The sequence below is a fragment of the Tenebrio molitor genome, chromosome 6, assembly GCF_963966145.1.
Source record: "Tenebrio molitor chromosome 6, icTenMoli1.1, whole genome shotgun sequence".
Lineage (NCBI taxonomy): Eukaryota > Metazoa > Arthropoda > Insecta > Coleoptera > Tenebrionidae > Tenebrio > Tenebrio molitor.
Window position 1 is genome coordinate 2626670 of NC_091051.1, and position 13578 is coordinate 2640247.

Sequence of the window (13578 nt, forward strand, 5' to 3'; positions counted from 1 at the left end):
GTGTTTTTTAAGACTGCCTAAACACGAAAAATGTTATTCAAATTTCGGCCTCATACCTGAAAAGTGATCTGAGAGCGCTACTCATATGAAAATAACTAGGTATTTTCTCAAAACACTTGTGCCTCATGAAGATTTATTTTTTTTAATTTGTTAAAGCTACAGTGTGGAATAAAATGATTTACATCTAGTTACCTTTACATTACCCTTGTAAAAATACAAAATGCCGCTCTACAAAAAAAAGAAAGCCTAACCTCAAAATATGTATCCAAATTCCAAACGTTATTTATTGCGAAGGGATGATATCAATGCAAAGTTAAGATTGAAATTAAAAAGGAGCTAACAAAAGCAAGTCACAGCTAGTGTTGAAAGTGGCCACCAACGTTTGTTAATTCATTTAGTAAATTGTAACAATTGTCAATTCGACTGATGACATTTATTGACAGAACTAATAGTTCGGCACTTCAAAAAAAAAAGTAGAGCGGTACAGGAAAATTTACATGTGCAAAAATTCCAAAGGTAACTAACTAGATGTAAATCATTTTATTCCACACTGTAGAACTTTTGAAAGCAAGATTTGTTGCAAGTTTAGTGGAATCCCTGTGTATGGTGAAACTAGAAGAATCTCTATCATATAATTATGTAATGTTTTCTTTGGTAAATATTCTAGATGATCTCAACAATGTTTCAATTTTAGTACCTATTGAAAAATACAAAAATTGCTTTTTGTGTCTGGAGTCACCCCTCAAATAAATCGAGGGTCGCGGTTCAGGTAAGCTAGTGTGCTAATCTTTTCCTAGTACATTCAAATAAAACCCCCTATGAGGGTTGCAAGGATTTAATATGTTTGGGGTTGCATCGAAGCAGTCAGATTGTGCAGGGTCGTATTCACTGCAGTTTTTCAGCCCCTGTTGCAATTTTTGCAGTTTCACAGACCTAGATTAAGCAAAATTTGGAGCAAAAATTTGTAATTAAAAAATTGTCATTATGTACAGTCGCGAGCAATAAATTTTGGTCGTCAAGGTCATTCTTTGACACAATCGAAAATGCTCCATTGTAAAACAGTCGTAAATATCATAACCTATCATTATGTTGTATGACATTAATTGTCATTTTTTTCTCATTTTTTTTTTCACTTTGTTGACATGGGCATAATTAGGCAGGGAAGTTTTTTAAATCTGTGACAATCTAACCAAATTTTGAAATGACATTGACGAGCAAAATTTATTGCTCGCGACAATAAATAAGACTGGAAAGGAGGTAATGTGGTACCTGACACCACCAGTATTGATGCAACAGGTACCTGCTGAGATTAAGCGCTTCAAGTACTCCAGCTGCACGTGAGGGTCGCCTGATTAGTGATAAACAAGGGGTAAAATATATTAATCATTGTTTGTAGAATGTGAAAGTTTGTCGCACCTGCAAACACTTGTTTTGATGTTTCCTCCAAAACAGGAAAAATTTGAAACAAAGAAAATGAAGGACTATTCCGACAGGTTGATAAACATTTAAAAACTGTTTGAATCTTTCCTCTTTGTTTGTCGCGTTGTAACGAAATAATGTAACACATTTTTAAATCTGTCCCCAACACCGGTTTCCATCCAGGGATCGATAACAATTTATAACTGAAGGGAGTGTAATTAAATTATTTTGGTCATCAGTCAACACCAGAATTCGCTTATCTTTTATCTTAACATCATAAACAATTCGATTGAAAATTTAATTATTTTATTATCTTCCATTATCAACTGCTAGGAAGCTAAATTAGGTGGACGGAACTCTTGCAGAAATAAATATGATAAAGACGTGAAGTAGTTCTTGTCCGAGAACGAATCTTGCAAGTTGTGTCTTCGCCACTTGAAGAGAGACGTCACCGATTATTGATTTGATCTGTTGGATATTAATAGAACTCGTGATAACGTCCAGAGATTTATGTAACTTTTCAATTATATCTGTGATGGTGTGAAACAGTTATTGTTTAGGATGATTTGTGGTAAAAAAAGACAAGAATATTTTCTTCTGGACGTTTATAATTACAACTGAGTTACAAATGTAGCAAAGACCTACGTAAGACTCGCGACTAAGCGCCGACTGTGGGGGTTGTAAATGTAAAGAAGCTGAACTGACTAATGAATTGGGGTTGTATTTAAAATAATCATTAGGTCCTTAGTCTTTGTTTGGAATTTTGCAAATACGCTTCGCTTTCTACATTAACTGAAATTGTCATTGCAATTAAAAACTAAGCACAAAAACGGCTTTATTTAACATCCAAAATACATGATAACGGTACTATCGGTACTGTACTATTGTACGGTACTGGCCTATTGTAAAATATTTCAAGTAGTTCGGTGCTCTGGAGATTAGGAAAGGAAATTTAAGATGATGAAGAGATAAATTATTTCCTTATTTTCAAGAAACTTGAAATTCGAACTTGTGAAAATATTTTTTGTGCAATCGTACGCGAAACGAGCACTTCGCGTACCTAAAACAGGCCGCGAAATCCAATTTCGCGGCCGTTGCTTTTAACGACATTAAAATAACTGGAATTTTAAACCGTCAACAAATTTAGCAGAATCTGCTTTAACACTTTTTGTGTTAGGTGCCCCACACTGATTACCAAAAAAAAAAATCTTGATGATCTGTATTGAGTACCGAAAGCTATAAATAGTTTTGGTGAAATTTTATGGTAAGAACAATCAAATAGGTACATATATTGTGAACACCAAAGAACTAAAATATCAGAAAGAAGAACAATGTGTATTTTTCCGGGTACTAAGTTCCTCGGCCAATAACACCATTTAAGATTCTTCGAAAGGGTGGGGTGTATACCTGACCTGACCTATAACTATAAATATGCGGTTAATTAGCAATTTTTTCATTTCCTGTTCTTCTTCGAGGGAAGTTTCTTAACTCGCAAGATTTCGAAAATGGCTCACGACACCATTATCTACAGCTCTTACGGTAAGTGAATATATTTTTCAAACATTTCAACACTTTTCCAAGCTTGTTCCAATCGTTCATTCCATTCCAGTGTACAAGTTTTTGAGAATCGCTTCCAGAAAGCTTGACAAAATTGATGACGTTGAAGAGGACTTGCGTCGCTGGATTCTTCTGACAAACGCTGTAAGCATAGCACAAAATCAGTCAGGAATCTCCCTAGAAGATTTGAGTTCCTCAAGTGACGACGACGACGACGTTCAGATCAATTTGGACTTCAGTTACACCGCTGGGAAAGATGCGAAGAATCGGGTCGCTGTTGTGAGTGAAAATTTCAACAATCCATTTTCGGCATCGATTTCTTATGGCAACAGTGAAGATGCGACTTCATGGAATCGATCATATGAGGGAGAAGATACTCAATCGCAGGAACAGAGAGAGCAACTGTTGAAGCAAATCTTTGATTCGATAGAAATGGACGACGAGGCGCCGCCACCAAAGAGAAGAAAACTTGAGGAAGGTGAAGAGAATGGAAGCGAGAGAAGATCAGAACAGCGGCAAATATACGACAGCGGTGTGAGTGAATCCAGGGGTCTGGACTAGATTTGGAGAGATATAAAATGTGATGTTTTTTTAGTTTTGTAAATTTGTTATGACTAATAGAAAATAAGGTGACGTCAGTGTGTAAATATTTTTTTGTAAATAAAATTTTGACGCAACTTTTTTTTTATTCATCCCAACACCTACAGCTTTTTGTTCAAGGAAATCCACAATTTACAATTTAATGAAATAATTTTTAATCAGTGAATAAAACAATTGACTTATTTTTTATCTTTACTACATAAATACTTCGATTTGAAGTTGAATTATTATTTCCTTATCTTTATCAGCTGGCAGGAAGCTGCTACATTGCGACAGTGGAAAAAAACTTCTTGCTAAAGAAAATGCCAGTCAAAAAAAAACTTGACACTTTTTGGAATTGAGTTTTGGAGTTCATTTTTTTTTGATCTGCTGAGTAGAAATAGAAACCTGTGATGCCATGTAAAATTTTACATAACCATTCAAGTGGCTAATTGTTGCTAAAAATGAATTTTGTGTTTGAAAATAAAATTTGAGAAATTTTGAAAAAATTTGATAAATCTGTCACTTTAGAGTTTTCCTGATCCAAGACAAGAAAAAACGTTATCTCCTTCCAACTAAACGTAGGTAATTGCTTACAATTTACTAATTACTTATTGGAAAATGTTAAAACAGAGGATTTTTACCTGCTTGATCCTTCCCTATTTTTGGTAACTCACCCAGGAGTATAAAGGCAACGACTCTTACCCTTCTCTTCATCAGTCTTCTACGTGTAACACTTCGTCCTACGATAAAATGGCAACTTTTGAGTCGAAAATCACTTCAGTCGAACCTTGTGGTAAAAATTTCAAACTTGTGATTTTTCCAAAAATCTAATCCCTATTTTTTCTTCAGACTTCCCAAAAGAACTTGCTCGTCCAAGAAAGCAGTCCAGTCGTCTGTCGATTTTTTCTACCAAACAACGACAAAAATGGGAGCGCAAGAACCTACTAGAAATCAGCATGCGGAAGCTGATGAAGATCAGAAATCCCCAAAGAAATTTGCGACGCTCGGTGGTGATCAAGAATACGGCGATGTGGTTGCAGAAGGAGGTCGAGGACCTGAAAATGAAGAAACTGGAAGTGAAGGGGTGGTATGATGTAAAAGAAGAGTGACAAGCAGAGCACAAATGTAAATAATGTAAAAAATGGTAATAAATAAGTGAAAAAAGAACAGTACGAATTTTTATTTTTAAAATGGGAATATGTTTTTTGTTGATCTGGTAGTACTCTTTTTGGTACTGAAATGTTCTCGGTGAAACACTGAAATAAAGAAGAATTTTTAAAAACAATTATTGTTCTACCTGGAAGCAGAGACTGATAAGTACTTTTATCAGTAAAAAATACAATACAAAGGAGATTGGTACTTGACCCAAAATATGTATATTCTTTCCTGGTATTAATAGAACAAGCTTTTGGTTTTGTTTTATACGTGACGATTTTTTTTTTGGCCCAATGTGGGTCACCAAACACAAAAAGTGTTAGGATTTAAGTACAAAATTCTTATCAGATTTGTATTTATTAAGAAATCAGTGCTAAATCAAGAAATTTATTTTTGAGAGAAACTTTAACGGGGCGATTTAAAAACCCCACATGCAAGGTTAATTCCATGATAATTGCCACATTTCCGTGCTGAACCTTCACTTAATCTTATCAGTCTCACTTATCGCAGCTTAAAAAACAAAGCATAAAACCTGCAGAGTGCAAGGACTACAAAATCAAATTTGAAGTTATCCCAATCAGAAAGCTCTAAGAAGGGACTTGTTTGATTTTGTCGGTCATTATCAGTGCACCCTAATCCATCCCAAAGACAATGAAATTTCGCCACCCCATCATTAGCTTCCATAAACATAAATATCACCATCGGCTTTATTATTTTAATTTATTTGAGGTCGCTTCGTGGCACATCTGGCCCTAAAACAGCGACGAATGGAACGCAGTAAAATGTTTGGAACATATGTAAAAGTACTAAGCCCAAATTCACTATCAAACATCCCTAACAGAATCAATACCGTTTATGCTGACAAAATTGAAGAGGGGAACCGAAAAAGATTTCATTTTGTCGACGTCTCCGACGCACACGACACTCACACGCTGCGAAAAATTCAAATCTCGTGTGCTAATTAGCGTGTTTGAACATGGCGATCAAAATGGCGACGCGCTGCGCCCTCTACAACTGCAAACCCGACGCAATAACAAATAATTGTGAATAAATCACGTGATTTAGATTGGTAATAAAAAGGATTACCGGTCTGGCATCGACGAGCTCCGTTGCAGACGTTTTATTTACAATGTGTTCATGTTGTCACGATAATTGCTGAATTATGGCCCGCCGCTCGGTCTTGGTCTTTGGTGGCGCTCTCAAAAATGCTAATGGCGGACTAAACGAAACGTAATTAATTAATTTGGGCCGGAATAAAAAATGAAATTGTTACACGGAAACCTGCTCGACTGGAAGAGTTAGGGATCCTTATCATGACCGAATTAATATTTCAAAATGACTGCTGTTTCGGCCGCCGCACAATCAATACCTGGAACTATTCTTAATTACGATTAATTATTCACATTTTTTCCAGTTAACAAACCGACCGCTCAATTATTCATCCGGTTGAAAATTCTTCATACCGACACTCTGTATATGTGAGTGGCGCCCTCTGCACCACGATTGGCGCCAAATTCGAATTGTCACAACGTACCTACATTGTTAAGTAGGTTACATCATGCGGAAAGAGACATTTTGTGATGCAGCTAAAAGCTACTCACAATAACTTGGCTGAAAATATGTTTTGTCACAATTAAGGTAAATTGCTTGTTGTCACGACATTTACGATAAGAAAACCATTTAAGCTACGAATAAAGTAGATTTATCGCGGGTGCTTAAAATATTCTATTAAATAAATTGCGGTAATAACTGGCGGATTTCTGTAACGAACAAGTGACGATTACGATTTTTCTAATGCTCCACAGGTGCTCATCCAATCAGCGTCGAAACCGGTCGAGATTTTTGCATTTGTGATAATTCACTTCCGATTTTTAAGTAACGGTAGTCGCAGCTTAACTTGAGTAGTGGACAATGACTGCCCTCAAGGTTAAACCGTGCTTAATTGACTTTGCATTATGTCCATTTATTATGGCGTAATGACTAATTGTGAGGCAAGACTTGTTGCCTGCGATCTACGCTAGCAGACCATAAATATAGAGCTCACTTGAATAATGAAAACTACAAGAAAATGCTACGTAAAATCGGATTAAAAATAAATGGTAATTATAGGGTCGCAGGCAGGTAAGTCATAATTCTCGTGTAAGTAACTTCACGACAACGCTACCAACCAAACAGAGTGAATTATTAATTGCCCCAATTTGAGTGTGGTCGTTTGTGAGTCGCTCTTTGGCTATTTTTGGCGGTGTTATCGCTGGTCTTGACCTCCGCAACGTCGCCACATGACCGTGCATCCATACACATGGTCGAAATACCGATGCAAAGCCAGATTGGTGTCATTTCCTGTTTCACTTCCAATCGATAGCGAATGGATTGTTTATTAAACTGTAACAAAAATGGACCAGATTTTAACAGAATGGAGCTGTCACAGGTGCGTGGCACGACAACGACGTCGCTGCAGCAAGCTGTTATTAGCGCTAATGAATAGGTGATAATCAGATTCACTGTAATTAACTGCGTCAATCAGGTGTTTGGAAAACCTCACCGGCAAAAAATAGGTTTCTTGTCCATTGTCCATTTGACTTTTAGAACGATTGAATTTTGATCGGAGGCGGATCCGCCTATTAATATTTAAAATATTTATCAGAAAATCTGATTCATTGCTTCCTGCTACATTATTTAAATGATCTAATGATAAGTAGACACTTTACGCCCGTTACTAAAGAGCTGTTCTTGCCTCCGACTTATTTTTAATACGTGTGGAAGCACAACTATTTTTAATTCACTTGTAAACGCTACATCTTCGAGAATTTATGATTCACTGTACTATATTTACGGCGCAGAGAAGTACTCACAATAGCCAATTTATTAAGTGGCTTCGACCACAATCGATACAAATCACTTGGTACAGTTTTTTGCACGACAAACCACACCGGCGAGCTGTGTAAACAAGGCTTTCATCCCCATCGAAAATTCAGCGCTTTATTTCCTCGCGTGCACGTCCACCCATTCGATTGTTGCCCCGTTTTCGACACAACTCTAACAACAAATTCATTTTTAACCGAGTTTCGCCACGTTGTGTTTGACATTTTAAGCGGTTGCTCCTGTTGACGGTATGACCCGCGTCGCGACCCGTCGCGTAAATAATCGCTTCCGGCACACTCAAAATTCACTCTTTTCAGGATCTGACCGCCCGCCTTTAGGCACATCTGTTAGTAACGATTTTAATTCTCGTAAGTTTCTTAATTTGGTTTTTTGCTTGACACTTGGGACGGTTCGTCCGATTGACGGTATGACACCGACGTGTCAATATTGTTTGTTGACAATTCTGTACCTAACCTAGAATTACAATAATTACATCGCTCAAATTGATAATTTGTTGTTAAACGCGAACGGGTGGGGTTGGGGGTGGTGTATTGGAGCGAGTGTGGGGTCGGGGGCGGCATATTTGTAAAAAATGTCCGGTGGATTAATTAGCGTCGAAGGCACGCCGGTAGAAGAGTTGTCACCGTTCGGGTGGCGTTGTTTAATAAGGCGAAGCAGCGCGACTTAAGACCTCAATAAGCGTAGAGGAGTGTAGAAGCGCGTCAAGAAACATTAACATATTTCCGAGCAAGTTACAAGTTTAGTAAGGGGACACGAGGGCCTTCCCCGAGTCTCACTTTGCAGCTGGCGTATTTCAAAAGGCACGGATGGTGTGAGTAGAACGCAGCCGAAACCTCATTACGAGTGTTTCTATAACAACCACGACCCTTCGAGATTGCGGCTGCGAGTGGAAAAGAGGAAGAAACGTCCAAGGAACGAGACAAACTATCGCCGCTATCATTTATTATCCGGAAAATTCATGCATGAAGCGAACGGTGTCGGGCCTGTTCGGGCGCCGCGACGGCCGCCGACGCTCTCAGTTTTGCCCTTTTTCCAGTCTTAATTAATTAGAAAGATTGTATTATTCGGGGCCCGATCGGTCCAGTCGGGGCTGCTCACGCACTGGACGACAAAAGTGAGGATCGCGCCCCGGTGGTGCATTCGACCGTTTTCTTTATAATTAAAAGTTAAATTGGGCCGAAAGAAATTTTTGTTTTCATTAATCTCCGTGAGATTCGCCGGCAAAAAACAAACCAAACAAATTAATTCCGATGGCAGGAGCGGGCTCTAATTAAATAAAAAATAAGACAATGTAAATGAGGCGAATAAGGTAAATTATTTATTGGGGCGGCCTTGAGGGCTTGAAGGGCCACGACGGTGGCGCTTGGGGTTTTTCCTTGAAAAAATTGAAAGGCGACACAATTTGTTATTCTTCCCTTGTCAGCACGCGAGTTTATTCGTTCTGTTTTAGGACCGGAGCGGAGTCCTCCGGTGATTCCCGCAATGTGTCGGATTAATCGCGGCAGAAAAGGTGGCAAATCGGAGCCTGGATCCGCTATTAGCAATTATTAAGTGAGTACACGGCTGGGAAAGCTTAGCGCCATGAATTTATCGGTAACCTGTAGCCGCGGGGTGCATGAGAATGAACTGTCAACCCTCGCAAGGGAAACTACTGCTATTGTATTCCGGGGCGGCGTCCTCTTTCAGCGCTCGTCAACTCGGGGGCACATCCACCGATGTGACGTCGCCGCAACCGGAATTTATCGTCGCGCGAAACGCCAAATTATTTCCAGATGTAATAATGGAATTTGTCGCGTAGTGTTTTTTTCGGTGCCCATCTATCAAACCCACTCGTAAAACTGATGGGGGCGTAATTCGATAGATGGCTTAAAATTCCCACGGCATGTCCCGAAAGTTTTTCTTTTATAAACCGACCTTATTGAAATTTGTTCCACGCGCAAACGGATTGCCTTTCATAACGCACACAGGACCGCAGAAGTGGCTTCCCGATATGACTCAATATCGGATATCGATATCCAAAATGTCCGACGTTCGCGTTAGCGCCACGTTAAATTTTCATCCGACGGTTGGTAGCACTGGCGCAATTTTTTTTTTTTTTGAACGAGTTGGTCACACTCGCTCGTCACGAATTTAATTTACGACGGTGCATTTGTGTAAAATTTCACTTGATTAAATTAGCGTTTTATAATGTGAAATTATCAAATGAGAACGGGCATAAAAGCGAGAATGAAGTAACAACGGTTCAAAATGAAGCATAAATCAACGGCGATAATAAAAAATTTATAATGCTTCGGTTGTGTTGTTGTCGTTTGCGCCATCTATGAACCATGATGCACGTGGCGCGACGCGCCATCTACACCTAGTAAACGAAACCACAACACGTCATCTTACTGTGCGTTTACAGGTAATGAAAATTTCACAAATTTATCAAAAGGATAATGAACAGGTAACTAACTCGACAACTTCAACGAAATTATTTTTTGTTTGGTTTTAGGTGACTGCAGGAGAAGAATATTCTTGGGGAACTCCCATACAAATTAGAAGAATAGAGAAATCCTGCACCGTCGAATTAATGTCGTTCAAAATGTTTGCATTTTAAGAATCAAATCTCTGGCAATGATTCTCGCTACAAGAAACTGCGGATTACGTGATAAAGGTAGGAATAATCAGTTTTAGTTGTCTTTTAAGAAGCGAAAGATTGCTGATAAAATTTTTTTAATTCAGCCGCCATTTTCCTTTAAACCTCCGTGTATTGTTGGTTGCCTATCTCGTAAGCGCTCAGAATTTATTACGAACAATTTTTTTATCGCAAATTCTTGAACGGCGAAAAAGGCTCTTTGTATCAGCTTCTCTACAGTTTGAGGATTGTGAGGAGTTGATTGTTTATTATTGAAGGAAAGGATCGGTGTTGATTGAAATAAATTGTTGATTTATTTAATTTATTTGTAATAATGATTGGCACACATTCTTTTACAACAGAAGGATTATGGCGATGTTTGTACAATAATAACATGTCCGTAAATGAATATAATAAATGTCGAAACGTCGGTATCTTGTTTTGCGAAGTTTCGTAACGAACCAAACCGGTAACGGAGCAAGTTTTGCACAAGAATGTAAGTTCGAAGCGAACGGTAATAAAAACGGCCAAACTGCATCAACCAAACGGTACAAAGAATAAATACTGACGTGTGACAAAGAGTATGTGCTTTAGTTGAAAAACTTTTAGCTCAATTGTAGTAGTCTCGATAACTAATTTGTCATTTCTCTAAAAGTACATTACTTCTGCAATCATATTTTATGTACAACAGTGACATCATCATCTTTGGTAAAAAAAATATCGATAAAATAGGTACTGCGCTATATAAGTAAATAATGAGCAATAAATAATTTACAAGTTACTTATCTAGTGAATATTGTTGTTACAAATCAAGAAACAGCTAAACACTTCGTTGTTCAGCAGTATAATTAACTTTATACTATTCAAAATTTGATGGTGTTTGATTAGCCTATCTTATCGTAATATTTACTTTGTGCTAAGTACATGGTTTCATCTTTAATGTTTAATATTTGCTCAAAAGTGACACTCCAAGTATAATTTTTTTTTTGCTTTGGAGCGCTACACAGCGCACATGTCGCAGGAACTAATTTACATTTAATGGAAAAGTTACATTAATTATTAGTCTCATTTAACAATATCACAATTTTAATATTGCAATAATTTTTAAGTAGTAGTATGCTTCCATTACTTAATTTAGATGTTAATATGTAAAGCTTGCAAGTACATTCTAGCAAGCCCATCGTTTATTTGACTAGAGTTTTGGTAATATGCCCAAGAACAGAAACAGACATTACTGGAAGGACTACTAGAATGGCGACGACCGAAAGCGAAGCAGGTCCAGGTGTCGAGAGCCGTCCCAGGCCCATCGTAGTAGTCCGCTCGAGCGTGTTCGTCTTAACAAATGTAAAGCTGGCGAAGCCCAGGCCGGGGCCTGGCCACAGAACTAGGAAGACACTTGGGATGAGGCCTAGCAAGCAGCCGTACAGGCGTGGAGAACACTCAGGCTATTGCACAGGAGGCTCGCAAGTGTCCAGGAATGTTAGACCGGTCCTCGGACGGGGCCCCTCAGCCCCCTGGCGGCGCCCGTTCAGTCTTGTTGCCCCCCGTCGAGTCACTGACGTAGACGACCCCAGCACTACTATTAGCCACTCGAAGAGGTGCACTATATTGTTTAGTAAAGTCACTGACTGCCGTCGCGGCGCCACCGGCGGCAACGTGTCCGTCTGCACCGGCCGTGGTGGCCACCACTCCGTCAAATCCCACTGCGTGCGCATCGTCACCGCAATGGTAATTATAACTGCAGCAAAGCACTCCGTCCTGCGAAAACACCAAAACGGATTAATGACCAAAGGGCGAAGGCGAGAATCCGCCCACAACCTGCTACGCACACGGCAAATTGTGAGGGAATTCCTGGGGCACGGTGCTAGTCGGAAAGTCGTGACTGTGCTCGTCTATCAGTCACACAATAGACTTGGTGGCGGCGGCGCGGACGGGCCCCCCCGGCGACGACACTCAAATCCACAAAAATAGACGAAAAGTTTTCTTTATTATTCATATTTCGGTTTCTTTTAAGATTACGTCAGGTCCCCAAGGTTATAATTTTTTTTTCGAATTACGCGACTAAAGAGGACCACATAATACTACACAACACGTTCGTGGTAGTTATTTTCATATGAGTAGCGCTGTCAGATCACTTTTCAGGTATGAGGCCGAAATTTGAAGCACGAGGCGTCAGTCAAGTAATGCAAAAGAGGCTTAAAAAATGTTAATTTATTGTAAATTTTGAGGTTATCTTTGTTAGATGTCAAGTTAGGTATATAACCGGGAAAGTTTATATATTTAGTTATATACCACTTTCCCGGTTATATATTTCAGGAAACGAACACGAAAAACTGAAAAAATATTATTTACACGTACTGACAGCCATTTATGTATTTATGTTACTTCTGCAGAAGTGTATTTCGCCGCCATTGTCTTATACGTGATCATTATAAATTATTTGTCTCATTGTAGTAGGCGGTGGTGACGTAGTTGAATGTGCCGCAAGCTTTATAACATGAGTGAGACTAGCATCGCCGATAGGTAGCGCTGCTGGCGGTAGTGTAAATTTGTCTACTAGTTTGTCTAACGTTGCGGAGCTAGCGGCACATCCCAAATTTGTGTGAGTTTTCAACGCCAACTGCGATGGGACAATCACTTATAATGACCCTGTATTTTTTTATATCTTTTGGTCAAAACTGGTCGGCTTTTTGAATAATTTTTTTTTGTGCACTCGGCTCAACTGCAAATGTCAAAGTCGGTCCTAACCTTGAAGGAAATAATAGTGTTGTGATAATAATGTTTTTTTTTCGTCTATTTTAAAGTTTTGGGGTCGGCGCACGTCGGCGGCCAGTCCTGCGCCGCCTTCAATCTATTGCTGCATATTCACTAAGACCATGCACATTCGTCATTCACCAAAATTCATCATTACTAAGGTACAACTCTCGGAATAGTAGTATAGTAGGAAGCATGCAATATGTAGAGCGATACACATCTATAGAGTGCTCGGTAATTCTGTAAAACTACTGGACAGGCAAGAACAGGCACTACTAGAGGTGTGTATAGTTTGAGTGTAGTTAGAGTGACGTGATTACCGATGCACACAACACGCGACATTGCTCACCAGTTCCGCGCAGAACGGCACCTGGAAGGGAACGTAGTGTTAATTGTTAGTATAGCCTAGCTATCAGCAAGCCAGCCTTGGGCTCTATGCAGCGGCTAGCCATGCTCGAAGGTTAGACGGGGGGCCGCCAGGTGGCGCCCACAGACTATCGATGGACGAAGGAAAGGTGGCGCCAGCTCGCGGCCCACGGAGTCCCGGTCTCTACCGTAGTCTCGTTAAAGGAAGCAGGCCCTCGTAACGGTCATTGATGAGATGACATGAA

The 13578-nt window shown here is 39.3% G+C and overlaps 2 protein-coding genes across 5 annotated transcripts in view; one reads left to right on the forward strand and one right to left on the reverse strand.

Moving 5' to 3' along the window:
• The window catches only part of LOC138133863 (uncharacterized), a 77441-nt gene that overhangs the window by 30430 nt on the left and 33433 nt on the right, over window positions 1-13578 (forward strand). For both annotated transcript variants that reach the window (XM_069051853.1, XM_069051854.1), the window contains exon 2: window positions 10091-10252. In XM_069051853.1, the coding sequence (XP_068907954.1) occupies window positions 10213-10252 (40 nt within the window). In that variant the 5' untranslated portion in view covers window positions 10091-10212. The remainder of the gene's footprint in view (window positions 1-10090; window positions 10253-13578) is intronic.
• The window catches only part of LOC138133862 (protein kinase C-binding protein NELL1-like), a 28802-nt gene continuing 25742 nt past the window's right edge, over window positions 10519-13578 (reverse strand). Inside the window, exons 12-13 of one of the 3 annotated variants that reach the window (XM_069051851.1) lie at window positions 13317-13337; window positions 10519-11971 (exon numbers count right to left, since the gene is read on the reverse strand). In XM_069051851.1, the coding sequence (XP_068907952.1) occupies window positions 11720-11971; window positions 13317-13337 (273 nt within the window). In that variant the 3' untranslated portion in view covers window positions 10519-11719. Of the gene's footprint in view, window positions 11972-13287; window positions 13338-13578 lie in introns of all 3 variants that reach the window. The other 2 variants (XM_069051849.1, XM_069051852.1) reach the window with 2 other exon arrangements.